We start from the raw sequence: 25,951 nt of genomic DNA on the forward strand, positions 1-25,951 counted from the left end.
TGCAATATACCAGAACTCCGTCGTCCATTGTGCACTCAGCTCGTATGCTGCTGGTCCCGAGCACGAAATTGTTTATCGCGTCGCTCGTTGATGCAGCTCTCGCGCATCTGATCCCTGATCCGGAGATGGGCGATCTGTGGATGGAGAAACAATTTAGGGAATTCCATTGGCTCTCTTTCTGAACTTGATATATGTAGCTCATTCCGGCGCTCCATCATTCTCGCAGCGCATTCAACGCGTTATGGGCGTAGGCGTTAGTTATGATTGTTCGTAAGCCCCCCGAATTCCCCCCTTCTCCCTACGCAAGCGACCGCAGGCGAGAGCATCTGCCCTCAGCACGGCGATTAACCCGCGGCACGTGCTTGTCGTAAATGATAGATCGCGGCGTCATCGTAGTCTCCGGGCTTTCCGGCAGTCTGCTGCGGGCGCTTCGAACGGGAGAAGGATCCAGAAAACAGAAATTCCTCGTTCGGGGAGAAAAGATCCCCCAACGGGTAGGCTCACGAGCTTGCTAGCTACTGCGATGCTCGTCCAGATGAGATCGTACATTCGTTTAGTGCATGTGTCCTCCGACCGAGCGCCTCTTCCTCCCGGGGGAATTCCCCGTCGAGGTTTATCTGGGAGCCCTCCGCCTGGCTGACTGGCTCGCTCGCTTGCCGGTTGGTTCGCGCACCGGTACAATTGTCCGCCCGCTCGCAAGACGGAAGTCTAAGAAATCGTCTCTCCTTATCTGATGGGGTGTCTGATCTGTGGTTCGCCACCGGGAATGTTCCCGCGCCGTCCGGAAACCAGAACAAAGTAGGACACGAAAAGCTCTCGGATCGGTACCAACTTCATTCCCGATGCAATCGGAAACATTCTCCAGCGGTCGACCTCGAGGCCGCGTGCGAACGTCTTCTCCAAATTACGTTTGAGCGGGTGGGCAAGCACGGCAAGGACGATGCGGCGAGCTCGATCCTCCACGGCCGAGCTCAAGAAACGAAGCGTGTCTTTGGAACGCGCGGAACGTGCTCGTCGCTAATAAGGAATCGAAATTCGCTCCAGGTTTGGTGAACGATAGAGTTTTCCCGATCCTCCTCCTTTAGCTTGCGGGGGAATGGGGTTTACAAAACGCCCGTCGGTCAGCGGTGGACTTCGTATGAGACGAATTTACGAATTTCAATTGTTCGTGAGGGCGACCGTCAGCAGAGAGTTCACGGAGCAGAGAGAAACTGCTCGAGAGTCGTAGCCGCCTAATCGCGTTGCGGGTTTGCGCACGAGTCGCATACAGACAGTCGTGTGTTCCCTCTCTCTGTGACAGAAACTGAGAGCAGTCGGAATAACGCCGCACCCTCGGGACACGCGCACTCGTCAGTTCCAGCGAGCGGGTAGACTCAACAATGAGGAATGACGCCTCGCCGCTGTCTCTTCGCCTGCAGCATTCATCAGCAAAGGATCCGGAGTGAGCGTCGGCGTGCGCATTTGGAGTCTCTCTCTAACTAACCAAACGGCTTTTTCTGAGGTTTGTGTGCTCTCAGGGAGTAGCCGGTTGTCGAGAGACTGAATAAGCTCAATTACGCCTGAAGGGAAGCTTCAATAGTGATCCGGAGCAAAGCCTACTTGAAAATCTCTTCACAGCCCCTCCCACCGAGAGACGGACTAGTAGTCGAGCGAGGGGAACTCGGAGGCCAACACCTGTTTGGAGCTAATGCTCCTCGATCAGGTCCAGAGCTCTGCGTCGAATGGCGCCGCAGTCAATATGCGTGGAATAATAAACTATGCTCAGACTGAGCCGACCGAGTCAATCTTACGTCCCGGGAAGATTGTTTGCGCCATGCAGCTCTCCCACATGTCATCGGCTGAGAGGTTATTCAGTCAGATCCGTTGTTGATGGAGATCTTTGAGTGCCCTCCCGATGTCGACATGAGCATCGAACTCGTTCGTGTGGGTTATTTGTCGAATGGGCGTTGTAGGGTCGCCCTCGATCTCATTGTCAGCGAAAGGATTCCATTCCAAGTACTCCTTGAAGAATCTGAGCACGCGTTCGCGAACGACAGAAGAACGTCGGAGCTGCGTTCGAGACGAACTTTAATTTCGCGATCATTCTCCGCAGCAAGGCAACTCAGACGAACTAAGCGGGTCCGATCCGAGCGGACTCCCAGCAGAGAAAGTTCGACACGATGGCCAACATCTCTCAAGGCCGGGAACTCGTGCGGAAGTATTACAGAGGCGCTTCTCCCCTTTCTTCTGTAGCCCGAGGCTTCTGTGCTAATGAGAAACCTTTTTAGAGGTTCGGTCATAGGGTCAAATTCTCTTTGATCTGGTCTTTTGAGAAACGATAACTCGGGCCCAACGGTGCATCCCGGAATTCTCGTGTTCAGAGTCCCGTGCTGCATACGAAAGGTGTCGTCAATGGTTCAAATATCTGCGGATTCAATGGTTGCTATCCACGCCCCTCGACTCGCGAGGCTTTCGCTGATCGCTGAACCGAATTTGGAATCAATTGATTATACGAGGTTGGGATCCAATGAGAAACGGAGAGCTTCTGACGTGCTTCCCGGCGACCACCGTAAGCGTCGGTTTCGCATCGGGGCCATCAGTCAAACGACTGTGAGAAGGTCGAATGAAGTTCAACGAAAGTATTATCCGTTGTTTACGACTCGAGGCGAGCGGAATCTCGCTCGCGCTGCTTCCCACATTCATAGCAACTTATAAAATCTGCTCGATCAAGACTACCTGGAAAGAGCTGCAGGTGACTACTCTCCTGACGGATTTGGAGGCAATCGAATACAGCTGACGATTCGCGGTGTCAAAGCCCCGCTCGACGTAGTGCCCACGTTGTCATCTACGACACCGGCGACCTTGATCGTGACCAGCGTTCATATGTAAATACAAGAACCGTTGAGCGCGTGGTCTGACCGATCGGCTAGCCGAGCGGCTCAAGCGAACCAGATAGACATTGCGATAAACAGAGAGAGAGAGATAGCTGAGTCGATATGATGTAAACACTTTACGAGAGAGGCCCGTGAAGTTTTTTCTCGCTGCAAACATTCGCCGTCGACCGTAGCGATTCAACACTCGACCGTATAAAATTCATTTCCCTCCATTTCGCGTCTCGGACCCACTCAGTCAGTCAGAGGCTTTCTCGAGATCGTGTTTTGGTCGTGAATGAAATTCTCTAATTTACTTCAGTATTTTCGCTTCGACGACCCGTCAGACTCTCGCTAGCGATGATGCGCCTTCTCACTGCCTCAGCCAGTGGCAAACGAAACATACTCTCTGCCCGGAAATTCGACTTCCTGAGAACACAATCGGAGCTCCTAGAGTCTGCTGGGAGCATATCCAGGAGCGGGAACCGAGCTATACCTATCCGTATTGAATACTTCCCGTATGCGCCGATGCCCGCAAGCAGAACTCAACTCCCCTGGGCGACTCGCTCTGTCTGAATACAGTGCTCCCGCTTGTCCGCACCTTTGCACCCGAAAATCCTCGAAATAAGCAGCAGGGAAACGTAAGATTGATAGACATTTCGTCACAGCTTCGACGTGCCAGTAATGTCGTTCTTCTGTACTTTTCGTCTGCCACAGTGCTGGTGGACCCCCGGGTAATGATGTCATGCAAAGGAGGCACGACTCCGTTGAGATAACGTACATACGTATGAGGTACGGAACACGACCAATTTGTCAGTCGGTGGCGGGCTTGCACATGGCTTCGTGGAGGTATCCTCGTTTCCTAGATCTCTGTCTGAGCCTGCCTACGATGCGCGATTTCAGCTCCTCGAATAAATACAGTGGATCCTTGAATAAGTCCTGGGAGTTGGAGCGACAGAATAGAGAATCCAGTGTCGGGGAAGAAGTCTTCTGAAGTCGCAGTTTCGGTCTGTTGCTCCGACGAGAGCCGCATTGATGTCACCTCTTCGAAGGATGACATCGGTGCGAGTGAACTCGGAAAGCAACCATTTATCTCCGAGTCACGTTCGATTGTGCGGGATTCCCGCGATTCCCCAGAGACTCAAATGTGTGTGTGGAACTCCAAGGTTCATGTACAGGAGGCGACAGAGCTCTAGCGAGAGCTTCTTCACTCGGGGTTTATGCTCCATGAGATTCATGACGAAGACGTTCGTGTCTGTGAATTATGGAGAGACGCCTCAACGTGTATGTATACGGAGCGTTTCGCGTCTTTGAAATCCACGTGAGAGTCGAGTCGGTTTCTTACAATTCCCCGCTGACCCTCGCAGAATTGGAGTTAGTACCAATCGATAGAATTTCATCAAGCAGCGCAGTGCTCTGAATTTATGACGAGCGTTTTCGAGAACTTGATGAACGAATCCGGATCGAAAATCGAGTTTTCCGTTGATTATTAGCTCGCGGGATAATGAGGCTTCGGAAACGGTGGGACGTCGAGCTAATAAGTTTATTCTTCAAGCTCGTTGGGCGAATAGGCCCGAACATTTTAACTCAACAGAGATAGAATTCAAAAAGCGTCCGCCGAATGCAGATGAATAGCAGCTACCGTGCTGGGGGAACGTGCTTCGGATCGGCCATCGTGGCTGCTCCGCCACGATCCGAACTGAGATCGGACGGATCCAACTCTATCGGGACAAGGCACCACTACCGAGCAGATCCGGATCTATCTCGTTACTCGATGCTCCTGGATCAGATGACTCCAAACTTTCGACGTTTATGCAGAACAGCAGGCTCCTATCGCTCACAACGGATACGGTACCGCGCACCAATATCGTATTGAGCTACATTCCATCCAGCGGCAGACCCTCCACCGAATTCCTCGCGAGTCGGAGAAATAATTGTTTCGGAGAGGTGTTGACTGTTCTGACCCCATAGTATTCTACCATGGGTACCTCCATCGAGAGCGGAAGAACCTCCCTGAGGACCAAAAGGGACCTATGAAGCAGTAGGTCGAGCTCGACTGATTGTGAGGCCTGAGTACCGACCTATGGTGTTTCAATCGAGATGATCTGTCCCATCCCCTCGAAATCTCTCCGGCTATTCTTGATCGAAAGGCTCACCGGATTTCCGAATGTCTTTCATGTCTAAGTAGGTCATGGTCGATTCGGGTCACGCGACAATGGCCTGTCAGGACGAAGATTCTCCGTCTTGATAGGCTTCTGATGTAAGCGAGGTTACGACAGCTTTTGTCCCGAGGAAGACTCATACTGGAGTCCAATTCGGAATTCCGAAGCGACCAGCGCGCGGATACGGAGGACGTCGACGATGGAGCTCTGTCGGGAAATTGCCGAAGATGCGAATCTCATGAAAATTGAAAACTGGAGCAGACTCCTAGCAACAAACATAATGCGACGTGAATCGCAGCTGCAGCGACGGAACGCTCAGCAGATACTTCCAATGCATGCTTATGTGGACTTGTGCGCGACCGAGCGTGTATAGAACGTGCGGTTCTACGCAGTATGCTGTGCGTCACGCTTCACGGGAGGCTCGCTGTTTATCATGGAGCTCCACTTTTGAACTTAAATGCGCGCTACGTGGAACTCAACATCGATCGCGCCGAGGCTGGCGTAGAATTTTCTCCAAAAACCAGAGACTCTTTGGCCTCGTGCGTGGCGGAGACGTAGAAGTTTTTCGAAGCGGGAACCATGGATTCTCCAGTTGTTAGCGCTACTTGTCGACTGATTAAGTAATTGAGGACTCGCAGGCAGACAGGCACGCCATCCGACCAATCGGACGGTCACTCATCCTGTCGGCTGACCAGTCGGTCGGTGGGTCGGCTGCTCAGGGTGACCCCTCCGCGCTTCGGATGGAAAACGCCTGGTCAGGCCCTTGTCCACGAGCCTATGTATCGTTCGCTCATTATATCGGACCGATTGATCTCGTGCCCCGCATAGGATTCCAACTGTTGGAGTAGTATTCGGAATCCTCCCTGTCAACCCTGGGGATTCCGCTGACCTTGTTTCCCGTCCAATCGATCCCGCTGTATATAAATAGCTCTTCGTATAAATGGTAGCGCTTGTATCATCTGTTTTCGAAATCATCGTCACGTGTGACTGTTGATCTGCGATGGGGCGTATGATATCGCGGAGGGAGAATCCACAATTTCTGCAGACAGCAGGGCTCTCCGCACTCCGGTGCTCGGTCTCTCATCCGCGGCCAATTGATACGGTGTTCCCTGACAACTCGGCTCGGGTCTCAAGCCAGAATGGGCCGGCCATCATCACAATTATCTCGGAATCGATATTCAGTTTTCTTTCATCCTCGATAGATACAAAGCAGGGCCCCGTCTAAATTTCCCGCTGGACAGCGAGCGTGAAATCCCGTGCTTGGATTCACCGACCTGCTCGCTCGATCTCGGAGGGACGTGACGAAATTTCCAAAGGTCCTTGCTTGGCTCGCTTGTTTCCTCACTCTGATGGGGGAAATGGGAGCTGTTGGCCTGGAGCCAATGGGCTGCCCTAGAGGGATTGCGACGTCGCGGCGTCCGTTCCGGCGTTCGACCGCTCGTTTGTCCCTCAAGTCGTTCCCTCGCGTGCCAGTGCGCCCCAACAACTGGTAGAATAATTCGAAAGTTCTCCCGAGCTCACCATTGTAGGATCAATCGCTTGTAATTCTGAACGAGGGAACTTCCCAACCAACAACTACACGAAGTCCTCCCCGGCGGCGCTCTCTGTGGTCGTTATTCGTCGTCGCTTTCTGTTGTTGTCTCTTAGGCACCGCAAATCGGTGCGGTTATTTCCACGCGATTGATCCTAACGCGCTGTGGTTCTGCTGAGCTCACCGCGCGTAGTCTATCGATGCCGCTCGGGACGATTGTATCCAATGAATCGTCGTCTGGCCGACGAGTCAACCATTCAATTATAACTAGGAGGAACCATTCCATTATAAACGACGAATATTGCACCGGATCGAGTGTGAGCAGAGAATCTGGATTCCATGGGAGTTTTCAAAGGTTCATGGAGCTACTCCAAGACGGCCCAGGTCTGCCTAGTGTAGAGATTCTCGTATCTGACATCTGAGACGCGTCTCCCAGGCCCGCCGGAGATCCTGCGGCTCCGTACATAGAGTGGGGAAGGTTTTCCCCGTGAGGGAAAAACGGAGTCGAACGAGCAGCTCGCTGATCCAGATCTCCGGAATGGCTTCTTCGCGTGACTCCTTCCCGCTTCGTAGTCCAGCTGATTGTGTGCGAGAAAGTGTTTGGGCCGAGCTCTCTCAACAAATCATCCTGCGAGGCAGCCTGTGGCCGCCACAGAGAGCTTTCCCAGCTCTGACCGGGACCGTGAATCGGCGCGAAGCGCGGTGTCAGGGGATAAAGAAGAGAGACGAGCTTATCAAGAGTCTAACTCTGAGAAATTAGGAGTTCTGCTTTCGACTCGGCCCGTGTCTTTCGAATGAAGCGGACTTCGCTCTCTACAATCACGACGACAGCGCTTGTCGTCCGTCTCAGAATCGCAGCGAAAAACGTGGCGCCCTCTATTGTCTCTTCGAGAAGCACCGCAGACGGCCGCGGAAAAGTCGTTGCGCAAGCTCTCACCGAGGTCGCCACGAGGCTTGCGAGCTCAGCGTGTTCCGAAGCCCGTATTCGAATGGATCCTGAAGGAAGAAATACATGGACGTCGACGATATCATGCTTCTCATTCGGGCGCCATTCAATGATATTACACGCCAGCTTACCAAGGAATCATTTCTCCTATCTTTTTTTCGTTTTCTGTTCTTTGACTGAGCTTATTGGGGAGCTCATCCATCGGCAACAAGACACCCGAACCCGGGCAGAAGGGGAGGGAGCGGAGAAATAAATATTCAGTGAAGCCCCCCTTCACCATATTCTTCGGAGATCTGTGGAGGAGAGGTGATGTTTGAAGCCAATCTCTCAGAGGTCGTCCAACCGCGCCGGACCCGCGTAGAACGAACGGAAAAACCGTGCGGCTTGTTACTTCACCTCCTGGATTGAGCGTCGAGAAGGCTCTCGAAGAAGGGCCCAGTGAATGGCGGACGTCTTGAGCCTGTCGCGGAAGGGGGAGTACACGGGCCCGAGCTTGGACAGCACGCAAGCACGTGAATTCTTTTTAATGCCGCAAACCCGTGATATCACGCGTTGCCATTGGCGACATTGCGCGCATCGGCGCAGCCACTTTGGGGATAGTGGACTGGTCTGTGGCTGTTTTCAAGCGCACGCTCGAAAAAAAATTCTTCGTCCCGCCCATCCCATATGCCCCATGTCTGCCCCCTCCAGCCGACTCCGAGAAGCGCCGACATCTGGACAAAAGTTCGTTCGTGGAGCAAAGACGCGCACATTTTATCTTGATGAGGGGCATTCCGACGGGGGGGGGACATACTCGTCGCTTGGTTTCTGGGGTTCTTTTTGGTAATGAAAACTATTTGTGCCGTGACACTGGCAACGGAAACGAAAGAATGACTTGCTGTTGCTGATTCGAACTCCGAGTCCGAAACTCGGGCTCGCTCATCGCGGATCGTTTCGGCTCCGGTAGTCGGCGACACTGGTTTACCGTCGTGGTTGTACTCACTGCACCCTCTCCAATATTCAATGAGAGCCCTCGTCGAGTCTTCGTCAGGTTCTTCGTGAATTCGCCGCGGCGGACGTAGACCAGGTCTGTGCCAACTCCGGCCATGAGGGACGAAGAGGTATCTATCCAAATGCTCATCCATCTGCGTTTCTATCTGTTGGCCGCCGCAAGTAGATCAGCTTTCTCTTCGGAATGCTTTTCTCCTCTACGTCGAGCTCGCTGATGACTCTGTTCCGAAGAATGAGGCCTTGCATCAGTTCGCTTGTGCGTTGCGAAGTGCAATGCACCATCCGCGCCGGAACCGCTTCATCTCGCTACTGCTTCTTCCCGCGGAACGATCATAGCCATCGGAAATGCTTTTGTTCCGAAAATGGAGTTCTCCACTCCCAGTAGTCATTCGGGCGACCGTTGTCCGTTGGCGGACACTGATGCAGCTCACTCGAGTGTTTCTGTTTAGTTCGAGCTCCGCGATAAGTTTTCGCCTGGGAGCGCAGCGTCCACGCGGCACAGCGAGCAATTCTGCCGGAAATTAGGAGAGGTCGGGGAGCGTGCACTGGAGCATTAGATACTCAGCTTTGGGTTCCCGATCGAAACGCGTGCTACACAGGTTTTTCGAAAGTCACTCAAACTGCGGCTTGCGTTGCCGCGCGGTCCTCCGTAGGGCTGCTGTACCGACGAACGGACGCAGAGCAGACCGAATGACAGAGTTCGACGCAATCATGTCAGCCGGCAATCCAGCATCTTTGTGTGAACGCGCACTTTCCACTATCGGATCGTCGCATGAAAGGGAAACGAGCTCGTATGCTCATGAAACGCCAGAAGCGTGACGGAGGGCTCCAGCGAAACGGAGAGCCTTCAGGGCTGGACAGATGTTGAGTTCTCCTCTTTCGTTTCCATGCCGGCGAGTGCGAAAAACTTCGGTGATGTGGCTGCGATTCATCGGATTCCCGATTCAATGACCGGGAAAGAGCTTTGAAAACGTTGGAGATGGTCACCCAATTCTCGGAGGTATTTTTTTCTCGGCTCGCTACTTCATGGATTATGATGGACGCTGGAAAAGAGGCAAAATCGAATTCCATGGAGCGCCACTCAGGGATTCTCATGTGCGGCTCCTCTTATGTTCCTCGCGGGGCTAATGACGGCCAGAGCTGGTCTGCAACTCGGTCGAGATTCGAATCTTTGATATCCGAATATCCCATTAAATAAAGAATTCGTCGAGAAAATCCGTCTCCCGCTCGAGTCGCGCGGTCGCGCTACAGGGTGATTCGTGGTCGCTTGAGACAATACGGGATCACGCGAGTCCGGAAACAAGTGTTCGCGTGATTATCTCCAGCTTGAACGCACCTGACAAGTTCACCCGGCGAGATCCCACGCACACATAGAAGCGAGCGGCCCGATGCGCGCCCCCGTCGAACGGGGATGTCCCTCTACATGTGGTATTTGACCTTTGATTTGGAGCTGGATACCACATTCATCATTCATCGAAGCTCTATCGATCATCTACCGGCTCGGTCGAGAATTGATAATGCTCACGCTCAATGGCCCGTGCTTGTTTATATCGACCCTGTGAGGCTCCCCGCGTTTGATGTCGAATAAATTTATGGTTCACGCGACCAGGGTGTCGACATCATCGTATGCATGCAGCATATGCGGATCCTCGAGCAGGGTTTTCGGCCGAGAGCGACTCCAGCCTCCCTGAATCCTCGTGGATGCTCCACCTTCGGGCCGGAGCGAAGTCTGCCGAGTTTCTTAACTGAGCAATATTCTCCTGTTTTTTTCCTATGCAAAAAAATAAGCTTACCACCGATGTCTCCCCGTGCTCAGAGAGGGGAAATTAGACCTCTCTTCCTCGAAGCCTTTGGTTCACGTTTGACAGTTGTCTTCTGAAACACGCTGCGAGCTAGCTCTTTCCCAAACGACAAGCGCGCCCTCAACGGCGGGCTCGCGTGGAGGAGGTTGGAAGTTCGAGAGCGCTCATTTTCCCGCGAGCAGGCTCGGACCAACGTTGCGACACTTCCAGCCGTCGCCTCCCGAGCAACAGTTGGTCGGGGAGGTTCCGAATTGTGCACGTCACGCTCCGGGATTTCGTGCAAAGTGCCAGCGTCGAGTGCGGGAAGTGACCTTCGGGTTTTCTGTGAGAGTTCTCCGAGGCGTTCTCGAATCGAACAAATCGGTCTCCGGTGTGAAGTCTTCTAGCCCGGGTGCCAATATGACGCAAAGCGACGCAGGGAGTATCAAAGGCAAAAAACCTCCGAATCCCGCCATGCCCTACGGAGCAGAGGTTCGTAAGGCGCCGCAGTTTCTCATAAGTTTCATTTCGCCTCAAGGAGTCGGTCGTTTTTTACCGTTTTACTCTCTGCATATGCACGTCTCACGTTGAATACAACACGGAAGAGAATAGCGGTGGCCGGGTCGACGGAGCTCATTCCTCACGGAGCGAACAATAGCGACCGGAGGAATTCTCAAAGAACGGAGCGAGCAATGGTAGCCGTAAACATTCTACGCTGAGACACTTGAGACATGGATCTTTCCCGACGAAGTTTCCGCTGGCGCCTCGGAGGCTGGCCGGACGGGTCTCGAGAATATCCCTTCCGCCTCAAACTATCATGATGAGCCTCCGAACAGCGGCGAAATATTGCCGCATGGTATCCAAGGCCGCCTTTCCTTACATTTTAAGACCCCATTCTAACTCTAAAGGGACCAGGCCGTCGAGGCTCCCGAGTCAATATTGGACGTCTGTGCCTGGATCAAATATGAGAACGGAGGTACCATACGTGATACGTCCTTCAACTTGGCAGTTTTTCTCGGCAGACTTCTCGCGACGGAGTGACAAGCGTACGAAGAGGACGAGCTTTTGAGAGCGGGAAGAACAAGCTTCAAGTATCAAGCCGTAAGCTTTCATTTTGGTTGAGACCTACGCGAGGAGTAACGGAGAAGAGTTGATCCCTGACTCCAATTAGGCTCTGACGACATTTATTCACATGAAAGCCAGCGGCTCTATGAGCCAAGCGGTACCCTTTGCGGCTGAAGGCTGGCGGGGTTTTCATTCCCCGACAGATGTTACGCCGGTGTGGCTCTGTCATACCAGCGGAACGCCCCAACGCTCCTTCAGGCCGTCGACTTTTTCGACGTAGACGTCCCCGTTGTTGGCACTCCTTCGCGAAAGCGCGGGAAGTGGGGGCGTCGTATGCGAGGGGCTGTGTCGCCATTGAGTTCCGATGTCCTATTGTTTAGAATTCATTTTGGAATCGGCCCGGAATGATTCACCTCATTGGATGCCGGGCGTGCAACACGCGATACACTGCATTGTCGCACACGATACCTTCGGGACGCAAAAACTGGGCAGACGCGCGACTCATGAGGGCGTGGGGCGATGTAGGCGCGCACCGGTGTGGACTGATGCGACGAGTCGAATCCTTGTTTGCGCAGACGTTCGTACGATTTTCGGTGTATTCCCCGAAGATTTGTTCCACTACCTACACAAGTGCGGCAGTGAGGGGTACCGGCGAGGATGCTATTCCTCGGAAGGGAATCCACAATCATTGTTCCTCGACTTCAACCAATCTCGTCGGGAACTTTCTGCTCCGCCATCCGATATTGTGTTGCTCGGGCTCCCATGAATTACTGCAATTATCATCCTTCGTGTTCTCACTGCATAAGGCATTCTTCATTCTGCGCGGTCTCTTTCGCTTCATCACCATTTCCCGTCGTCGGTCTCCATAATATGAGCTTCCAAACGAGCCCTCGAGCTCATCTCCTCGAATTTCGCTTGACTGAACTTCGGCTCCTTCGCAGAAACGGAGGTTTAGAACTCGGCCCGGCTGCATCCCGCACAAAATCCACCTCCCTCTTCCCAAGTTTATGTCTTGACGTAATATTCGCCCCGGCCTAGAAACGTCCCTGCTAGCCGCGGCAAGCTTCCGCCCCGGTGTTAAGAAGAACAGCCATGCAGACGATTTTGGGCTACTACACAGCTATCCAGTAATGACGTCTTCCAAAGTGTTTGAAGGAGGAATCGCCGCCGCCAATCAAGACAGTTTGAAAATCCTGAAACATCTCCGGGAAGTTTCGTCTACGCTGAGGCAGACAGCCATTATCCAAATTGAACTAGTTTGAACGCTTCTGTGTATGATACAGAGCTCGTCTCGGAGCGGACCGTTTGACGTTGCTCTCTTACGATTGGAGAGAAGAACGAGATGTACGCGGAGCCGACACGATTCCGCGGTGCCTTACGTGCTCGACCAGAGTTCGAACGTGTTTGCGATGCTGCTGCCTGTTGCACTCAGCGTCTCGAAGAGTCTTAACAGTGTTCTGCACTCAACCAGCTGCAGCATCAACCAGAAGTATTACACCGTTGCAGAGCCGACAAGGAAACAGCAAGAACAACAATGATCGATTCGCCATCGAAATTCCGTCCCTCGTACGTTTAACGTAAACGAGATGATCTGTTATCGAATTTCTCGAGCCGCGGTCGATGGTCGGGAGAAAAGTTCCCCAAAAGAGCTCACCGAGATTACTTCATTTCGTCGAATTGCGAGCTGGACAAACTCACGATGGGGCGCGTCGAAAATCTCCCCTCCTGAGCCGGCATTCCTCCTGTCGAATTCATCTGAGGAGCCTCGGTCGTCTCCGACGCCTCGAGACGACCGTAGATCGTTGAAGATGGACCACTCAAGTCCTCCGGATTCGAAGTGAGCTCAGGTAGCGGTACGCCCTTGCTCGTTTAAGGTGTTGCTCGCATATTTGACATCAAACACGCGGGACGCTACGCGAAGCGCGATTTCGGGCCGCTCGAGTCGATACGAGCATCGACAACCTTTTCATTCTCCAAGCGATGGAAATTTTCCGGAGGGAATCATGTGATGATGGTTTTCCCGTGGCCCCATTGTCCCCGTACAATGTGTGTTCTAGACGGCTCTACAATGGGCGAATCGATGATCAATTGATCAATCATCCAACATAGGGAATAGGCAACTCTCCTCATTGGATGCGCCCGGGACAAACTGCTCGAAGGAAATCTTGGATTCTTCTCTGTCCGGATCGGACCTGCGACATTTTCTCGGAGAAATGGAGAACTTGGAGACCCCTGTCGATTTTTTTTCTCCCGGGAGACGGACTGGGACCCTCGCTGGATGGAGTGGTCGGTCTAGCTTGCGCTCTACTAGCGCCGCTAGAGGATCGTCCGCCTTTCCAAATGAATGATTGGCGGCGAGGATCGTCTGGGGAACTCACGGGAAGCGCGATACCGAAGGGAGTACGCAACTTCCTGCCGTCTCGATGTTCAGCTTGCTGAGAAAATTCGAGATTCGTTGATTAAATATTAATGCGTCTCTCCGTTGCGGAGAGATGGCACGAGCACTTCCGTCTCCTGGTTACCGTCGAGGGTATTCCGTGGTCAAGGAACGTGTCCCTCAGGATTATGTTTAGCTTGAGCGGTTTCGCACCTTTCACAACTTCTAGAGACCGATAAGACAGTCTGCTTCTTGACCAGGAGCCCACGGAGCTCGCTTCCGACACCTCCCGACAAGGTTCGGAGCGGGATAGAAGCTCGTCTGTGGCGTTGGACGCTTATGCTCCCGAAGATTCGTGCTCTAGTTGGGCTTCGTCGAGCCATCGAGGCTTTTGAAAATAGAAGGGTCCGTGACATTATATCACGCACGATCCCTCGTCAAGGGGGAGATCGCCATCGAAAGGGTCGGCCTACAGATTCACACCGCGATCCTAGGGACTAGGCGACCGATTCAGGCCGCATCATTTGATTTGTCGACCGCTCCCCTGTGCTTTCCGTGCGATTGCGCACCAGGCACGCGTTCGCGCTGGATGAGTAGACACAACCGTACCTAGAGAACATCGCCGTTTCGACGCCGGACGGGGTAATTACAAATGTGACCGCCTGACGTGATTCTCGCGTCACTGGTCTCACAGAGATCCGCAAGCGATGATTCGAGGCCAAATCCCCGGAGTCGACTCCTTGGTCGTAGGAATCGGCTGAATCTGGGTTATTGATCTGGTCACGGGCGTTCGGTAGACGCAAAGACCGGAGCCGATGAGCACCCGGAGAAATTGAGCCACGAGGATACTGTCTCGTGGATTGTCGTATGTTGATCGTGGAGGCTTTCGTGAGCGGGGTATGTTGGCAACAAATATATCGGAGTCATGAGTCGAAGGTCTTCGGCGGTTAGCCGATAGGGACTAGCTACTACCCGTCCCGTAGCTTATTCGCATGAGTTATTCCTATTCGACGGGAAAGTGCGACTCGGTCAATCTGAGTGTGTGATCTTCTATCCACCGACACGACGGATGGATCAGCCCTTCTCTCCGGGATCGGTAGGGATAGCTTCCCTGATCCCACTCCATCCAACTGGAAGTCCTTCCTCGGTAGAAAGTTGCGGCGGATGCCTTTCCGGTCGCAGGAGTGACCAATTTGAATTATTTCTAGAGCTGCGTGCCCGAAGAGCTCCACCTACGCTGAAGACTGATTCCGTATCGAAGGACGCTGGGGAAACTCTCGTCGTGGTAGGCGACTCGGCCCCCACGGACTGTCCGAACACCTGGTCTTATTTGATAAGGAAAATCGAGCAGGAATCGATGGAGCGTGACGAGCGATCGTTCCCATCGACGACCGCTTCAAAGGACGACTTCCAAACCGAGCTGGCGAACCAACCCAACCGTCCGTTGGTCCATTGGATAGCGAGCTCGCCACGCAACACGTTGAAATTCAGAATACTCAGGCTCACGTAAATCCTCAGGAGCATGCCTAGTTGCAATAATTGATGGACGCCGTTGAGCTTTCTAAACCCACGAGCGTATCTCTCTCTCTGATCCGATTTCTCGCCTCTCTCGCTCACCCCCGGACGCGTTCCATGAGGATTATTCCGTGGCTTGACACAAAACATGCGATATGAACGCCTTCCCTCTCACTCCGAGCGACCTCCGAAGCGATCACGAAGCAACGAAGACTACGGTCAATTTCACGAGAAGCTTGTCGACCGCTTCCGCTCCGAAGAGATAAGGGCTCGAAGTGTCAAAAGCAAACTACAATGGACCGCATGCGCCCCTAAGTTGACCAGTGCAGAGCGGGGATAGGACGAATATCCTGACTCGCGAACGAGTGCGCGTCTCGGGAATTTCCAGCTCGTAGGGCTCGCTGAGCTCAATTTTGCCTACCTGCCCGCTCGGTGAGCTCCGAGTTTTCTCGGAGGCTATTCGTGGACAAAGCTCCAAGTTGCGCCGTGCGAAAGGCAGCTCGCGTCTGACATCGACCTTATTCGGGAGTTGCGATTCGTTCCTTGGCGGCTTCTGACAAATCCGAAGAGCCGCGATAGGATGAATAGCGAAAAAAGCGTTCCATTGCGGACGGTATGTTCTACAATGAGAGCATTGCGAATCGAAAGAACTCATTGAGGTCGTTCGAAAGTTTCTCATTGGAGGGAAGTTTGCGCTTGCCCAACACAAAGTGAACGTTGTGCTCCAACGCAGAAACTTCATAACCCAGAATATTGTGAACGGAGAAGCTTCTCTAGCTACTCAAGGTCATGAAATTACTTCTTTCCACTGGTTGCGCAAGCGGCCTCGTAACAAGGCGAAAACGACGAGAATTCTCCGAGGAGAATGAAGTCGTAGTTTTTGATGAATTTCGGGCAAAAAAATCGACCCTCGCTGGACCGATTGCGACAGTCGATTCACAGGAACATACATGGGACTGGACGATATAGACGGAAAGAAATTCATCCTCGGTGAGTTGAGATCGCGTCAGCTACCCGTCGACTTGGGGTTCTCGACTGAGTTTCACCAATCTCTGACTTGAAATATCAGGAGGCTCGGCTGCGTCTCGGATAGCTGAGCCGAGGATCATGTGATCGACGGCCTAATCAGCTCTGACCGTCTGGAAGAGTTTCCGCGCATTCTCGCAGCAGAGCGCATTCTTCCTTGGATGAAGACCCTTTTTTTCGCTCAAAGATTCAAAGGATGTCCGGTCCCGCCTTTATCGCGGAACTAACAAAAGCTCCCGGTAATGTAGCGGGGATTAATTAAGAGTCATGTATCAGGCTAATTAATATCCGCGAGCGCGGGGCACGCTTGTGTCTCAAGAATTTGCTATAGGACATGATTAGCGACTTGCTGGTTCTACCTAAAAGAAAGAATTCAGGGAGAGACGAAACCCAGAGGGACAAGTGAGCGCTAATGGGCGTGCAACGCGGTCGCGTGCAGGAGACAACGTACAAAGGCGCTGGTAGAAGTAACATCCCGGCCGTCTCCTCGACTGCACATGTCCTCGTCTGCTCCACTGTCTGTTCCAGTGAAGATAAGCCAGTGCCGAACTTTTGACGGCAGAGACCACACGAGACGCGCAGAGCACTCCCGCAAAACAACGAGCAGATCATTCAAACGCCTCAACGGGCTCTGTTCCCAAGACATGGCGAGTAAATCCAATGCCCTCGACAATAAATCTCATCAACTCGAGTTTTCCGATTGTATTCCTCGAATCGCGTATCGTGCGAATTTCTCCTACGTCTGCAGCTGCCGGCGATGGAGGCTCACGGGTAATCGAGCTGTGTCAGAGTCTCCGGAATTCTCGGGAAGCATGGAACTTTCGCGGCTTTGCCCAATTCAAGATGGCGAACTTCGCCACTCATGATGAGAGCGCGCTGACGCCAGGCTGTCTAGAATAGAATCGCTCGGTTTTCTCCTCGAACTTTACCCTTTCGCCGTCTCCGATCGACGCTCGACTCCCCGAGAGAATCGCGTTGGCCAGGAGAGTTCAACGCAGTGTTTCGTACGAAGTTTCGCGGTTATGTCACTCGGAAAATCGCCGGCACGGTCGGAATTCGCGGCCGACTCCGGTACGTCGTTCTATGCGAACCCGACTCCCCAAATCGAAAATGGAAAGACTCTACAAATAAGTCTCGACCCTCCGATTGGAAGGAGACTTGCGGAGTTCTTCCGGTGGGACTGATCTCCCGTCGCTGGGGACGATAATTTTTTTTCTCAACTGAGAGAACAGATTCATTGATTTCATTTAGAGGATCATACTCCCTCCATAGGGTATCCCGTGGAGGACGCACTCGTCCTAGGTACGGATGTATTGGATTGCATTTTTCTATAACATGCGGTTTGAATCCATTCAGAATACCGACCTGAGTCCGGAGCGACAATCCGTAAGCATTAAAGGGTATCACGAGGGTTCAGAATCCTTGTCGTCCAGGTTTTTAGCTCGTTTCGCGACGAAAAGAAACCAAAACAGTGAGAGCTACCTTCCCAGTGAAATCTGCGTCAGACGATGCCGCGGCTGGTGTTCTGAGAGATCTGCTTTGACAGATGACGCTCGACTTCGACGAGAGCGAATCGAGAGCAGAGAACGGTTATCCCACCACATAGAAGCGACCGGCAGTGAGAGATCCTGCGAGAATAGAACGACAAACCGTCGATAACATCAGACCTCGAAAGCTCGTATCGGCTTCACGGACCGTGAACGCACCTTCCCCTTTGGAAATCGCGATCTGCGGTTGCCTTCCGACTCCCAGGGCGGTTGTCCCGCGATTGCGCGCTCAAACTTTCGCTATCCGAGCAAACTCCGGTCAGGATCGGCATGAGTCCACCAACGAATTCAGTCGACTCCTCAGGCTCGCCTGATGTAGGAAAATGACGTTCGCCGAGGGCTACCGAACCTTCTAAGAATTAGATGCTTGACCTCGGATCGATAAGAATCACCGCGATGTACGCGAGCCCGAATCGAAGCGTGCGGGACGCGACTCGGTCAGAGCAATGGAAAGGCTCGCTTCGCGCTCGCGAGTATCGGGGAGCTATTACCGAAGATTCCCGACGGGCTGAGTCAGGGACGGTACCTCACGGAGATCGGAATCAATGAATGCGGAAAATCCGTGTCCGGGACGTGGACAAGCATCGTCGAGGTCGACCGTGAAACCGCAGTCGACTGACTGCCGATACGCGGAAAACATAGACAAGGGAACAAAAGACCAGAAAACGATTTCCCTCGTTCAGCCCCACCAGTCCGCGAGGCAGCCTCCGAGCCGTCATCGGGTTGGTGCTCCCAGCTCCGGAACCATTTGTCGAATCCATCTCTCGGAAGGAAGCTCATTCGAACGGCGCAGTTCACGCGTACGGTGCGATGTACAAAACTGGGCTCAGGGCGACGTCGGAGGAAACGAGGGATCCGAACTCGATCCACCGTTCCGACGCGAGGCCTTGACCCCGGAACTCCTTTTGTGCCTCGGCAGCACGATGTGCATAGCTTCGGTATTTGCATTATGCGCGGCTTGCATTCATATATGTACAAGCGAGCCGGGTGTTATTGGTGTTTACCGGCTGAGCAAGCTAGACGGCATAAATTGCTGGGACAGCACCTCGTTCTCCGGAGACGTTTTTGAGTTGTCAAGGACCCGGTAGCTCGAAAGAGGACACCGTGAAGACATGGTTGGCGTTCTGCTCTATCTAAGCTAACGTGCATGAAGCTCTGACGGGCGAACCCAGAGTCTCGGCTCACCAGAATTGTTCCGTGTTCCCCGTGTGTTGTTATGAAAGAAATCCGTGCCGGTCTCTTTGCCCGCTCTCACTCTGCCTCTCGGAGACCACTCGCAAAGCTCTCTTTGACGGGCAGGCTTCAGCTTCATCATATTTTTTTTCCATCCTCGTCTCCTTCCTAGAAAGCAAGGGTAAGCACAGCCAGCTGGCCGAGCTCCCAAAGTCCGTGTAGAAGATGGGAAGAACATGTTATGGAAAAGGATCAGAGAGGTGTTCGAATGCTCCACCCAGGGTGCCCACCGCCGGATCCCTCGAGCCGCTTCGAGCGACCGAAGCTCGGGCTCGCATGAGCGACGGCTATCGTTATTTTCGCTGTGGACCCGAGCCAAGCTGAAATCCAAGAAGATTCTTGTAGGAATCGGACTCGCCCATGCCGACCCGGCCGCGCGCTGGATAGTTAACCGCGATATAGGTTCAAGCACTCCGCCTAATGGGAACAATCGGCGATAAATTATTCGCATATAACCACCGTATCCACGGATATCGCTATGACATGCTCTCATGTCGAGTTATTCGAGAGCATCGAGACGATGAAACTGTAGCTCTCGGTGTCCGTAAACCCGATCCTTAGCTGCATACAGCGCCGTAAACTGTCGGGAGGCTTTTCTCGCATGCGTCTCCCAGCTGGAATTTCCAGTCGAGCCGCCAAACCCACACGGCAAGCCCCGTCCGGCCCAGCGCGGCATACGCGATGAATTTTTCCCACAGGCTATATTTTTCCCCTGCGTGGGATATGCTCCTGGAAAACATCGCTGGTCGCTCCGGTTCATCGATCATCGGAGTTAATCAGGACAGGGAAAAGCCTCGCTTTGTTCGACTCGCTCCGCGTGTTTGAGACGGTGGATATTCAGGTGGATCTCGGAATCGGAGCGCTCGAGGCTTGTTTGAGTTGCAATCGGAGATGCTCAGCCCCCGACTCGAATTATTAATTATTGAATGTTTGACTCCGGATCAGATTGGACGTGAGCCGCTTCGCAAGTGATTCCAAGCGGGAGGTGGGCGAACTCGATTAACTACTGAATTCTCGTTTGTTTTTCGTTCTCTCGCTCGAGTCCAGGGGTAATAGTCGCCTGTGACGAGTCAATGTCTTGCCGGTTTGTGATTCTTCATGCGTTCTTCTCAGAAAGCTGTCACTCTCGAGCGAGTCCCGGAGCCAGGGTCGAGTACTAGACCGTCGTATTAATCGCATCCGGGTAGAGTCGCCTGTGGGAGACCCCGGCTCAACGACATGAAGGGACCTACGCAAATATAGGGAAAGGATGAGAAAACTGCACCAAAAACTCAATGAAACGGGATGAAGGCGCTTTCGGGACCTGACTATTTATAGCGAAGGGCCCGAGCTTATACACCGACAACGCTGTCGGTGGACCGTCGATGCGGCCCACGACGGTCAACCTGCTACCGACGCGCCGCCGTCGCAGCTCTAGACCGGCCGGGGATGACATTTCCAACTATTATCGCACGAATCCAGCCTCGCGCGTCGATGCTCAACTCACCGCCGGAGCCGTATGCTCGGAGGTCAAACATGAATATTCGCTTAAGCTCGAGTTACTTCGAACGCGAGCTCGTATATACCTAGATTAATTAAGCTTGTCGCCGTTTGCACGTAGCGTAGACGGAGCGTTAGGGAGATTCTCGGCACGTGGCGACGGTTGACTCATTTACGGGGCAGCTACGAAACGAACGGGATGAGAAGCCCATCGACGCGGCTGATCCCGATCAAGGGTTCGATTCCTGCAGAATGTCGACCCTGATCTCATCTCGGGAGACCACTCGTGAGTCGAACACGGACACACTGCAGCAGCACTCCGTGATACAGTATGAACGATCTCTGATCTGCTGGAAGAATCAGAGCCTTGCGTGTAGCTGACAAGTCGGCTGAAATGCACGCTCTCGCTGGACACTCTCGCTCGCAGCCGAGTGACCTCCTGCTGCTGCTGCCGCTGCTTGAAGCGTCGTCGGTGACAGATCAATCGAGGTAAACCCAAACAAGCTCCTCGAATCGGGCCCAACTTGTTGCGTCTCAGGGCTACCTCAGGAAGGGTCCCGAAACTCAACCCTGGTCTTCCAGAACTGGTCTCTGTTGGACTTCTGAAGGTCGTCCGATTAGGCAACTGATGAGCGGGTGAACCACCTTGGCCGTGCAAGCAGGAAGAGTGCGTTAATTATTATACCAGTTCAAGGCGGATCGGCAGGCCAGGGCTAGTGGAGCCAGGCGGCTCATGAGAGAGGCTCACTCAGTCAGTCTGCTAGGGAGCCGGAGAAGGAGCCCGACGTACATAAAATAGAGTCCTGATCAGCTGTGAACTGCCAAGCAGCTAGTCTTCAATAGTCTTCGTTTGTTTTTGGGATTATGCAGCGAACACCAAGTCGCCGGCGCTTTTCAAGCAATCTTTTCTCTGGTCCAGTCGTGGAACGCCCCTGACGTGCCCAAAAGCGACGCTGTAGGCATTTATTTATATTGGGAGCGTAGCCTCCGAAACGGTCGAAAGGACTTCGAAACTATAGGCAATTCATAGAAGAGCAGATTAATACGATGATAAGACACTGGGTCGAGAGCTTGAAGACGTAAGCACGCGGGCGGCGGCGAGAGATTCTGCCGGAGTTCCCTTCTGCCCCTAATTCAGAGCTTCATGTCGATCGCTCATTCTCCGACGCCGCCGGTTTCACGTGCAGCTCCTGAACAGTCAGAACGGAAGTCGATTGTGTTGGATGCTCCTCCTCGTCATTGTCCTCCTCAAGGCTCATGACTGCGCTGGCATCGACGAGCATGAGTAGACATGCGTGGATAAACCAAATGACGATCACGAGAGTACCTTTACCACCGCCTATCACTATGCGTACAGAGAAGTAATGCGGCTTCCGTCATGGGAACCATGGTCGCTTCCAAGGGACCCGCTATGGGACTGCCGTAAGGCCTGACTGGAGCGGGGACAGATATGCTCATCGAAGTCTGATTGAAATATGATTTTTGTTGATGCGATTATAGAACATGAATATATCTTCAAAATGACGATCATCGATGCCGATTTTGAAGAATTGTTCTGGCGGGAAGAAAACTCCCGAAGAACACCCAATGAGTGTACCTTGTTTCAGGAGTTGGTGTCGTCAGCGCCCGACAGCCGAAACTACAAAGGTATCGGTATTGCACTGCTCGTCATCATCATCGTATGCGCTCTCATCGTTACCGCGGTCGTGCTGCTCACTCCACGTAAGTTGCTTGCCTATTCTCGCTCCTCCGTCTCCAAGCCAATTCCCCCACACGCTGTCTTTTTCTTTCTATTGTCATGAGCGGTGTGTTCCCATCTACAAGGTCTTGTCCATTCAGCTGCAGCCTCCGGTTCCGTCCAGGAGCTGGGTGGTCGGAAGCTGGCTAACTTCTATAAATGGCGTCCTCATACACACGTATACGGTGCATATTCTACCACTTATATGAACGAGGGAGGCTTGAGCTCACTCGACCAGATGCTTCCTACAGAGTTCGCCCCAAGAATACCCACGGTTCTCGTATCCGAGGAGGCGGGAGAGTGCGTAGCTCATTTGGCTTGTATAACATCGTCGAAAAGACCCTCTTGCGGGAGCTCTACGATGAGATTCGGGTCCAATTGAGCGGATGCCTGAAAACCACGGGGCTCGAACGGTTCCGAGAAATGTTGATCACCGGCGTCGTGAGGAAGTCAGAGGAAACAGAAGATAGATAATGCCTCAATGAATGCACATCTTTTCTCGTTCTACAACAGCGTGGTTCATAATGTGAGAATTTATTCGATCATTCTTGGATCCTGTCACGGACCTGAGGTCTTTCGGCTCCCGAGACTGCATCGGGACTCCTCCTTGGAGCATTCACACTCTATGGAATACGAGGTATTTCCACTGCGGCGGCGCATTGTCGAATTTGACATCCGGTGTCATATGGGCCTGGAATGAGTACTCCTCCGCAAGCGAAGTTATGACTAGACCTCCATGGGATACCCAGGACATCTGTCATCGTCAAAAGCGGTCCGTAAATGCGGATCGAGCACCGATGACAAACGGAAAGTTTTCCGTCTCTATGGACCGGCGAGAAGTTTGTCGACCTCTATACCTGCTTCAAAGACTCGAGCTCGCAGGTGCGACTCGTTTCTCGCGAGGAATCCGTGGACTCCTACTTTTCAGATTTGATTAACTGCCGGAAACTCGGGACGCGAGTGGAAGTCTTTTGTGACGGCACCTTCGAGTTTTCGAAAGAAGGATGAATCAAGAGGGAGACCGGAAAGATATCAATTGTCCCGAGGCGGTGAAAGTTGACTAAAGGAACCCGTATCCTCACCTGCTACCGCTCCTGTTTCGCCCCTGGCGACCGCTTCCAAGATCGTAGCTTTATGTACGCGGTCTCAACTCTCATCTTCCACCACAGTTCATCGATACGCAAGCGACGATGCATCAGATTCAAGGAGACTCACTGCGGAGAGTGGTTCGAACGTTGGGAATTTCCCGTGGAGTCTAGATTGCCGCTCTGACTGAGATGGAATGTTTCCGAACGCATTCGAGCTCCGGGTTTCGCCCGGTCACGACTCCGAAATCGAAGCCGGGCGCGATTTCATCTGGTGTGCCGCGCCGTTTACTTTTCCAATTTTCAGCACCTGTACGATCCACCTCCGTTTTTCTGGCGTATGCTACGGAGCTGCGAGACTCTACACCGACTAGCGGAGCGAGGGACCTCGGGCTGGAATTCCCTGAACGTCAGAGACGCCTTCGTTATTTCGCTTGTTCGCCCGGATTCCCGTGCTCGGTCGCGCCCCGCGTCGCCGTGAGCGCTGGCTGTGAGAGACTGGATGTCGCCATGGGTTGCCATGGGCTAATTCGGTGCTGACGAGCCGAACTTTCCCTACCGCGGCAGTATTAAATAATTAGACTTGGCCTGCATAAATAATTCAGCGCTCGACCATAATTTACATCCAGCACCGAGCCGCTGTGTTTTCTTCAAGGAGCATACCGGGCTCGGAGTTTTGTTTTCTTTGTCAACCCACTTGAGCGATGCCATTTTGAAAGGCCAGCATCAGCGCGATCTGTACTGGGTGTCGTGGTTCAAGAATTGAATTGAAATTCTCCTCATGACATTCCGATGTTGAATTAGCGGCATCGAGGCAACAATTCCAGACAGACGATCGCGGGGGCTGTGTTCCGGAGCGCGAGAAATAATCGCGAGACGGTCTGGATATTGACGAGGAAGTCTCTTATCTTTTAATCGAAATGCTTCGCAATGATTGGTCATGAATCATGACGCCTTGAGTTTGCGCGAGCCAGAACCAGAGTCTGCGTCTGAGTCTCTCCACGTTACCTGGATTCATTCGGTATTTCTGCGTATGCTCCCGAGAATAGCTCTGGGAAGAGAGCGGTTGCGTGAGCGTTGCGGCGAACGTATTTCCGGTGGAAATTCTGTGCCTCGCGTGACGATTCGGCTACAATCATTCTGATCGGAGCTGGACGGATGGCCGCGGTAACTTGTTCGAGCACGATTCCGAAATCTTTACGTCTGTTGAGTTCCTCGTTAGAAATTTCGATCATGGAGCAACGAGCGGCGCTGAGGCAGCTTTTTCGCATTGTGGCGATGACTTTCGCAATGTCTTGAGTGACGGAGCGACTGAAGCGCCGTCACTCTTCGACTGACCCGGTTGTGAGAGACTGAAACCGTCGATGACACCTATCTCATTAAAATTCGGCTTCACTTTCATCACACGCGTCGTCTCCGTTGGTTCCGTGGTTCGCAGCACAGCTGACCGGCCCTGTCGGGTGCCGGTGAGCGAGCAGGATGCTGATACCGTATACGTCCATGTGTTCGTTGGTGCCTTTTCTGTGTCTGTACTCGGAAGCAGTCGAAAAATGTGAGTTCGGGCAAGTCCGAGTGAGCTCGCAAGCAGGAACGATGTCTCGGTGCATCTCAGATCCTCGATTGTATTCTCGCGACAGGTGTCTGCTTCCCGCGGTAGTGTACCGAGCCTTCTCCCGCGCCGTCCCGAGTGACATGAGCCAGGACTCTGCGAAAAAAACTTCCGGGACAGCTTCGGATTCCCTCCGTGTAATTGGTGCTTGAATTATCTTTGTGTCGAGAAACGCAGGCGGCCCGTGTCCGGAATCTTCTGAATTCGCATTGTGTGCCTCTAGTTTCATCTTACCTTTCCGCGCTTCGGTGTCTGTTTGCTCGATGGGCCCCCCGATGCGAACGAACACGAGTCCCCGATTCGATTTTCTGCTCTTCTTCGTCTTCCGCCTCTCGTCCTTCTGTCGTCCGCTCCGACTTTCTAATAGAATAAACATGGCTGAGGACCGAGCCTTAATCGGGAGAACAAACACCTGTCGCGAGCATCCTGGAGACGGAACGTTGTGTCTCTGGAATAGTCCGAGAACAGGCGAGCAAGTCAGAGACAACCGCTTGGAACGACTCGTCCTGGAAGTCCTGGTGCCGGAATCAATCGAGGCCATGGAAGTGTAGTTTCCGTTGAACGACAGTGAATGATTGGGAGCTCGTCCTCGCAAAAATTCAGCGCGCTCCACTGACGTTTCCGGGGGCAGTGGTCCTCGTGCTCCGCGCATCATTCCGTGAGACGCCGTCGTTCCCTTGTCCCACCGATATTTCGCAGAATCCTCTGAAACCGACGGTACAATCCGAACTGAACTTGACGCCGGATCAGATTACGGAATATATATTAAGCAACCTATAATGAATGAATTTTTCCCGGGGACTCATGAGAGGGAGGGCTGCCAATACTGAATCATGCATGTGTCGGAATCGGAATGTCTGCGGAAGACGTCAGATTCTCTATGCTCCAGACTCGAATCGAATGGAGATACCTTCAACATCCTTCAGGCTCCAAGAAGTTCCAGAAGATTAGTTTGCTATTGGTAGCTGGTGAAATATCTGGCGTTTGCTGGTAGGATAGCTAGCGCTTTAAATGGTCA

The 25,951-nt window shown here is 52.9% G+C and overlaps 1 protein-coding gene across 1 annotated transcript in view; it reads left to right on the forward strand.

Annotated features, from left to right (window-relative positions):
• The window catches only part of LOC100903034 (inactive dipeptidyl peptidase 10), a 42,804-nt gene that overhangs the window by 6,587 nt on the left and 10,266 nt on the right, over positions 1–25,951 (forward strand). Inside the window, exon 2 of the mRNA XM_018639631.1 lies at positions 22,109–22,223. Within this exon, the coding sequence (XP_018495147.1) occupies positions 22,109–22,223 (115 nt within the window). The remainder of the gene's footprint in view (positions 1–22,108; positions 22,224–25,951) is intronic.

The sequence above is a fragment of the Galendromus occidentalis genome, unplaced genomic scaffold (assembly GCF_000255335.2).
Source record: "Galendromus occidentalis unplaced genomic scaffold, Mocc_1.1 scf7180000077448, whole genome shotgun sequence".
In the NCBI taxonomy this organism is placed as follows: Eukaryota; Metazoa; Arthropoda; class Arachnida; order Mesostigmata; family Phytoseiidae; genus Galendromus; species Galendromus occidentalis.